An 8,228-nucleotide genomic window follows, 5' to 3' on the forward strand; every position below is an offset into this window, starting at 1 on the left:
CTGCGCTAAGTACGATTTTCAGAATTTTGACTAGATTTATTCAAAATTTTAAATTTTTTCTAGGTGTATACAACATAATCCGTTGTCGAAGAAGTTTGGATATGATACATATTTTGCATGGTGGTGGTTATTCAAATTTCAATGCGGCCGAATTTAATGCGGTTTTTCATATTTCATTAAATAAATTAGTGTTGCTTCGTTGTCTCAAAATAATTTCACTTTTTTTTTCTAGAAAAATTTATTTCTGTTTATTGCTAAAAATTTGTACAAAATTAATGTTGTTATTGCGTTAAGCCTAAATTTCGATCAAAAATTATGCGGAACATGTATTCGTCATTTTCGTACTTGAAATGTTCGATGTCTTGTTTAAGCTTTGCCATGGTAGCCTCCACACTTTGCCTCAAGTCCCGGCATTCTGCAATTAAAAGATAAGAATTTCAAAGAGAATAGCAATGATGAGGTTTGTTTCTCAGTAGAATGTTTGTGAAGTAAGAAGGTGAACGGTTTACTTTGGGGCTAGCTTGAAATTTTGCTCGAATACTTCTTATCAGTTTAGGTCGGTTGGGATTGTAAATGGGCCATATCGGTCTATGTTTTGGCATAGCTGCCTTGCAAACCGATCTGGCATCTTGATTTTTTCAGCCTATAGAGGGCGCAGTTCTCGTCCAATTTGGCTGAAATTTTGCACGAGGTGTTTTGTTATAATTTCCAACAACTGTGCTAAGTATGGTCCAAATCGGTGTGTAACCTGATATAGCTGTCATATAAACCGATCTGGGGTCTTGACTTCTTGAGCCACTAGAGAGTGCTCACTCTTATCCGATTTGGCTGAAATTTTGCAAGAGGTGTTTTGTTATGATTTCCAATAACTGTGCCAAATATGGTTTTAATTGGTCCATAATTTTATATAGCTGCCATATGAACCGATCTGGGGTCTTGAATTCTTGAGCCTCTAGAGGGCGCAATTCTAACCTGATTGTAACGAAATTTTGAACAACGTGTTTTGATATGATATCCAACATCTGTGCCAAGTATGGTTCAAATCGGTAAATAACCTGATATAGCTGCCATATTAACCAATCTTGGGTCTTGACTTCTTGAGCCTCTAGAGGGCGCAATTCTAACCTGATTGTAATGAAATTTAACACAACGTGTTTTGTTATGATTTTCATTAACTGTGCTAAGTATGGTTCAAATCGGTGCATAACCTGATATAGCTGTCATATTAACCGATCTTGGGTCTTGACTTCTTGAGCCTCCAGAGACCGCAATTCTAACCTGATTGCAATGAAATTTAACACAACGTGTTTCGTTATGATATCCAACAACTGTGACAAGTATGGTTCAAATCGGCGAATAACTTGATATAGCTGCCATATTAACCGATCTTGGGTCTTGACTTCTTGAGCGTCTAGAGGGCGAAATTCTAACCTGATTGTAATGAAATTTTGCACAACGTGTTTTGTTATGATTTCCAATAACTATGCCAAGTATGGTTCTAATCGGTGCATAACCTGATATAGCTGTCATATTAACCGATCTTGGGTCTTGACTTCTTGAGCCTCTAGAGTATCCAATTCTTATTCGATTGGAATGAAATTTTGCACAACGTGTTTTGATATGATATCCAACATCTGTGCCAAGTATGGTTCAAATCGGTAAATAACCTGATGTAGCTGCCATATAAACCGATCTTGGGTCTTGACTTCTTGAGCCTCTAGAGGGCGCAATTCTAATCTGATTGGAATGAAATTTAACACAACGTGTTTTGTTATGATATCCAACAACTGTGCTAAGTATGGTTCAAATCGGCCCATAACCTGATATAACTGCCATATTAACCGATCTTGGGTCTTGACTTCTTTGGCCTCTAGAGGTCGCAATTATTATCCGATTTGCCTGAAATTTTGTACGACTGATCCTCTCATGACCATCAACATACGTGCTTATTATGGTATGAATCGGTCTATTGCCTGATACAGCTCCCATATAAATCAATCTCTCTATTTTACTTTTTGAGCCCCTAAAGGGCGCAAATCTTATCCGAATTGGCTGACATTTTACACAGGTCTCCCACATATAATTTAATTGTAGCCCGAACCGGACCATATCTTGATATCGCTCTAATAGTAGAGCAAATCTTTTCTTTTATTCCTTGTTGCCTAAGAAGAGATGCCGGGAAAATAACTCGACAAATGCGATCCATGGTGGAGGGTACATAAGATTCGGCCCGGCGGAACTTAACACGCTTTTACTTGTTTTTTTCTCAAAGTGGGGAGGAAAAACATTATCCGGAAGTCGATTCCACATACGAACGGTTCGGGCGAAATAAAAATTCTCTCTATAATGCATTGTGTGGTTCTCTGGCCAATCAATAACAAACCTCACACCCGTATCCCTGACATACATCCTTACATCAGGATTAGGAAGACGAATATCAGGCGAACAAACACCATGAAGGTACCCATAGAACAGCGCCAAACAACCCCCATTGCGACGATGATGAAGGGAGACTAAAGTGTTGGATACCCCACTGTTCCCAATCAACGTCATCGCTGTCCTCTGTATACAGTAGCTCCAGGGATGATTTTGAAGCTCCAGCCCATACATGTGAGTTGTACTCCATTTTCGGTCTTATGAAAGTGGTGTAGATGTTAAGAAGATCAGATGGAGTGAAGTACTTCTTACACCAATTAAGGAAGCCTAAATACTTGAATGCTTCTTTCGACACTTCAAATACATGTTAAGGCCAACTTTGTATTTTCATGCCCAGAGCATGAAGAGCTTCTGATTGCTCAACATCTACACCGTTGATAGACAAAGATGATCGTAATGGGTCAGCGAATCGTTTGTGTGACAACCAGCAGCACTGAGTCTTCCGTCGATTCATTCGACCCCACTCGGAAATGGCCAGCACATTCTGACAGAGTGTATCATCCATAACTCGCCGTCTCTTGTCTTCAATCTCTCGAAGACTCGGCCTATGGTCGAATGACAGAGACTACTGTCATCCGCAAATGAGTAGATCGGTTTCGATGTCTGACCCAGCAGATCGTTGATGAACATAAGAAAAAGAGAAGGAGAAGAATATAGCCCTGGGGCACACCTGCGGTCAATTTATGCTCATTGGATGAGAAGCCATCTATAAAGACTCGAATAGTGCGATCTCTGAGAAAGCTCGAAAAAAATCGAACAAAACCATTACCGACACCAAATGTGACAAGCTTTGATTGTAGTGCGCCGGGCCAGACCCTATGGCTTGGAGATATCCAGAGCCACAACCTTACTCTCACCAAACTGGTGGATTGGACGACTTCAACGTTCCGCCAGAAGTGCCATGAGGTCGCAAGTAGAGCGATTTTTGCAGAACCCATACTGTTGATCGCTAAGAAGGCCATTAGACTCTAAATACCTCACAAGATGGTGATTAACCATGCTCTCCATGACCTTGGAGAGATAGCGAAGCATATCGCAATTGACCGATAATTCGCAGGGTTGTTGGCCTCACCCTTCTTGGATATTGGCTAAACGTTCGCAATCTTCCAAAGCGCCGCAAAGACTACCGCACGATAGACAAGGTTGAAAAGATTGCCTAATGGACGATCGAGCGTCGAAGAACACATGCGTAAGACAAGTATTGATATGCCATCCGGGCTCGGGCATTTATTTACGCGCTAGATTCTCGAGAACCCTTTTAACTGCACGCGTTAAAGGGGTGTAGGATCGTAAATCAATGTTGTGTTAAGGTAACCCTACTCATGGTAGGGGTGAAATACTGCTGCTACTTACTTATAACGAAATGGCAAATATCCAAAGTTCTCAGGGATTTGGGAAACTTTTCATGATTTATTATAACTCGCATATATTCTGGATCTCCTCGAAAGTTATACACACCCAATTGTAAGTGGGGATTCTGGTTGAATACATCAAACCAAAAGTCCAAGGCCATACAGAAAATGTCCAACGTTATTCTTATGGTGTTAAGAGCCAAGGGAAATCCCCACCTAGGTATTTCCGCTTCATCTATCTCGAGATCTCGAGCCTTGCAGTATTTATTTAAGACGAATTCTTTTAGATTTGGGTTTTTGAGAACGCCCACGATGAGGGACCACGACAACGTGGGCATCGAGGGTGGTAGAGTCAATTTGGTAAGGCATTGCAAATGTGAAAGTGTGTCCAGGGACAAGTGGCCTACTTTCAAGTCCAGTACTTCTAAGCTGCTACATCTTCTCAAGGCAGCCTCATTCGCCGCAACATGTCGGTCGAAGTCGCAAGCATGCCAGTGTAGGTATTTTAAATGTTCACTGCCACCAAAAGCCAATATCAAGTTCGAGTTCCATTGGTCATCGTTAATATCCAAATATTCTATGCTCGGTGAGAGGCCTTGGTTTTCTATGACATTCACTTTAGTTTCAGTTATGGATAATTTGACCAGGTGGGCTACTGAGAGGATTTGTTGGAAATTTTCTGGGCTAAGACCATAACAGCGATATAAGGAAGCCGCTGTTACCTTGGCGGGAATGACAAAAGTCTTAATTTCTTCAAAGCTAGAGGTTTGGAAATGTAGCCCCTCCAAGTTGACACACACAGTGGCAATGTCGTTGAGCATTTTCTGATTAACAATGCCATCGACGGTTAACGTAAGTGTCACCAAATGTTCCAGCATAGTCAGATAAGGTGTCAGATCGGCCTTTGAACCAAAATTAATGCCAATATTTAATTCTCTCAGGGGTGAATTTGGGATGGGGTGTTGTTGGCGCCCTTGCCTACCAGGCTGTACGATACACCTCAGATCGAGATCCTCTAGTTGGAGATTGGTGATAATTTTCTGAAAATTGTGATAGCTAAGCCTTGTCCAGTTCTTTTTGATGTGTGGCATATTGACTTTCAGTCTGTGCAAATTTTTCATAGGCATCAACCAGTCCACCTTCCAAGTGTTGCCAATCATTAGGCTGCGCCAACTTTCATCCAAGCAGCAGTCGACCACAAGCTCCTCCAATTGTGTAGCTATGTTGGGAAATTTGGCAAAGGCTTTCAAATGCTCCCAAGTGATCGTCATGAAACTGTAGTGAAGTTGAGTCAAATTGCAAAAGGGCCGTATGTCAAGAATCGAACCTTTTCGTTCCGTAAAAGACTGCACCCTGAAGCGATGGTAGTCTAGAAATTCGTTCAGCTCTTTGCGTTTCAGCACCAAGCGATTGCACTCACTCTCATTGTTGACCACATAGTAGTCACGATTGGCATTCACAGTCAGAGAGCTGTAGTCTTCCTTGGTGAATATGTACAATTCAAAGATATTCCTGAACGCTTGGCAAACCTTGGACAAACGAATCTGATCATCAATATCCAACATGCGGAATATGTGAATTAAAATATCCACATTTTGTAAAATTCTTTTAAGGCCTTGCATTCTTTGTGGTTTCCCTTTCACTTTAAATATCTTTGAGTACACCAAAAAAAAAAATTGAATCTCTTTAATCTGCGAAGTGTTTGCGCTTTGAGTACACAATGAAAACTGATAAAGACCTCATGAGTCAGAGACTACTCGTACCACAATCAATATGCGATGCAGACTAGACGGCGTCCCCAGACGGCGACAGGGTTGCCAATGCAATTTAATAAGAAAGTAATATATAATATGGGCCAAGTTTAGTGTGGTTATCAAAAGGCATCGCTGTACTTTGAATATCAAATTTCTGTTTGGAAAACGATTAACAATACAAGCTGCTAGAAACTCAAGTAGTCAAATGAGGAGATAAGTTTATACTTGAGGGCCACATCTATTTATGGACTTATCTGATGTGCGAGTTGAAGCGTCTAAATATACCTACTCTACATAGCAAATTTCATACCCATTTCATTGAGGCTCCTAGGGCCTTAAAAAGTTATATCGAGCTCTTGATATATAGGGGAGCTAGAATTCTTTCCAAATTGATATGGCCTATTTACCATCCCTAATGACCTACATTATAAAAAAAGTATCCGTGGACAATTTCTAGCCAAAATATGTGTATTTCATAGCATCACAAATTTTAATTTTAATCATCCCCCCCATCCTGTGGTGGTTGTTATAAAAATAGGCAAATCGTTCTTTTGTTTGTCTGTTTTTTTTTTTGCAAAAGATCGGCAAAATGCCGAAAAATCTGCCAAACTGGCAACCCTGTGCCTAATAAACATGGATGGCAGCCATTTACTCTAGTGTTGCTGCCAATTCTCTCACATTCTTATTCTCTGTGGGTATGTCAGTTGTTGTTGTTGTTGTTGGGAGAGTAACGAATGTACCCAACGAATGTGTGAATGTTTTGTTTGCTGTGCTACAAAATTAAGAAGAGTTAAGCCAAATTGTGAAATTGTGACTAATCACAATATACAATTTTATTTGGTTGCAGTTAGTGATTCATTATGATCTCACCCTCCATCTGTTTGTGTACCCACCACCATAAAATGGGGGAATACCAATTTCGTCATTCTGTGGGTAATACCTAGAAATATGCGTCTAAGAGCACTAAAGATATATATTGGGTTGCCCAAAAAGTAATTGCGGATTTTTTAAAAGAAAGTAAATGCATTTTTAATAAAACTTAGATTGAACTTTAATCAAATATACTTTTTTTTACACTTTTTTTTCTAAAGCTAGCTTAAAGTAACAGCTGATAACTGACAGAAGAAAGAATGCAATTACAGAGTCACAAGCTGTGAAAAAATTTGTCAACGCCGACTATATGAAAAATCCGCAATTGCTTTTTGGGCAACCCAACATATTCTTGATCTTCAAGTCATTTTAAGTCGATCTAGCCATGTCCAAACGTCCGTCCGATCGAAAGAGTAAAGCTAGCCGCTTGAAATTTTGCATAAATACTTTTTATTAGAGTAGATCGGTTGGGATTGTAAATAGGCCGTATCGGTCCATGTTTCGATATAGCTGCCACATAAACCTATCTTGGGTCTTGATTTCTTGACCCTCTAGAGTGCGCAATTCTTATCCGATTGGAATGAAATTTTGCGCGACATGTCAGACAATTCTCATCCGATTTGGTTGAAATTTTGCATTAGGTGTTTTGTAATGACTTCCAACAGCTGTGTTAAGTAGGGTTAAAATCGGTCCATGTTTTGATATGGTTGCCATATAAATTGATCGTGGGTCTTGACTTCTTAAGCCAATTGAGCGGGCAATTCTCATCCGATTTGGCTGAAATTTTGCAATAGGTGTTTTGTAATGACTTCCAACAGCTGTGTTAAGTAGGGTTAAAATCGGTCCATATTTTGATATAGCTGCCATATAAACCGATCTTGGGTCTTGACTTCTTAAGCCAATTGAGCGGACGATTCTCATCCGATTTGGTTGAAATTTTGCATTAGGTGTTTTGTAATGACTTCCAACAGCTGTGTTAAGTAGGGTTAAAATCGGTCCATGTTTTGATATGGCTGCCATATAAATTGATCGTGGGTCTTGACTTCTTAAGCAAATTGAGCGGGCAATTCTCATCCGATTTGGCTGAAATTTTGCATTAGGTGTTTTGTAATGACTTCCAACAGCTGTGCTATGTACGGTCCAAATCGGTTTATAACCTGATATAGCTGCCGTATAAACCGATCTTGGGTCTTGACTTCTTAAGCCAATTGAGCGGACAATTCTCATCCGATTTGGCTGAAATTTTGCATTAGGTGTTTTGTAATGACTTTCAACAGCTGTGTTAAATAGGGTTAAATCGGTCCATGTTTTGATATGGCTGCCATATAAATTGATCGCGGGTCTTGACTTCTTAAGCCAATTGAGCGGGCAATTCTCATCCGATTTGGCTGAAATTTTGCATTAGGTGTTTTGTAATGACTTCCAACAGCTGTGTTAAGTAGGGTTTAAATCGTCCTACAATCTGATATAGCTCCCATATAAACCGATCTCCCGATTTGAATTCTTGAACGCTTACAAGCCACAATTTTGACCGATCTGGCTGAAATTTTGCACCTAGTGTTCTGATATGACTTCCAATAGGTGTGCTAAGTAGGGTCCAAATCGGTCCATAACCTGATATAGCTCCCATATAAACCGATTTCACGATTTGACTTCTTGAGTCTTTGCAAGCCGCAATTTTGGTCCGATTTGGCTGAAATTTTGCACATAGTGTTCTGTTATGAATTTTAAAAGCTGTGCTAAGTAAGGTCCAAATCGGTTTAAAACCTGATATAGCTCCCATATAAAGCGATCTTCCGATTTGATTTCTTGAGCC

The 8,228-nt window shown here is 40.0% G+C and overlaps 1 protein-coding gene across 1 annotated transcript; it reads right to left on the minus strand.

The window, feature by feature from the left end:
• Positions 1–205: 205 nt before the first annotated feature.
• LOC106085381 (uncharacterized) lies at positions 206–5,510 on the minus strand. Its single transcript, XM_013249600.2, has 2 exons — positions 3,790–5,510; positions 206–415 (listed from the first exon to the last, which is right to left on the minus strand). Exons 1-2 carry the CDS (start codon positions 5,408–5,410, stop codon positions 282–284), a joined length of 1,755 nt encoding a protein of 584 aa, XP_013105054.2. The 5' UTR covers positions 5,411–5,510; the 3' UTR covers positions 206–281.
• Positions 5,511–8,228: the final 2,718 nt, after the last annotated feature.

The sequence above is a fragment of the Stomoxys calcitrans genome, chromosome 5, assembly GCF_963082655.1.
Source record: "Stomoxys calcitrans chromosome 5, idStoCalc2.1, whole genome shotgun sequence".
In the NCBI taxonomy this organism is placed as follows: Eukaryota; Metazoa; Arthropoda; class Insecta; order Diptera; family Muscidae; genus Stomoxys; species Stomoxys calcitrans.

Bases quoted from the DNA above. Each gene is read 5' to 3' on its own strand.
- LOC106085381 (XM_013249600.2), bottom strand. From the start codon at position 5,410: ATGCAAGGCCTTAAAAGAATTTTACAAAATGTGGATATTTTAATTCAC. The intron at 416-3,789 runs GTAAGTAGCAGC...TTTTAATTGCAG, and splicing joins TATTTGCCATTTCGTTATAA to AATGCCGGGACTTGAGGCAA.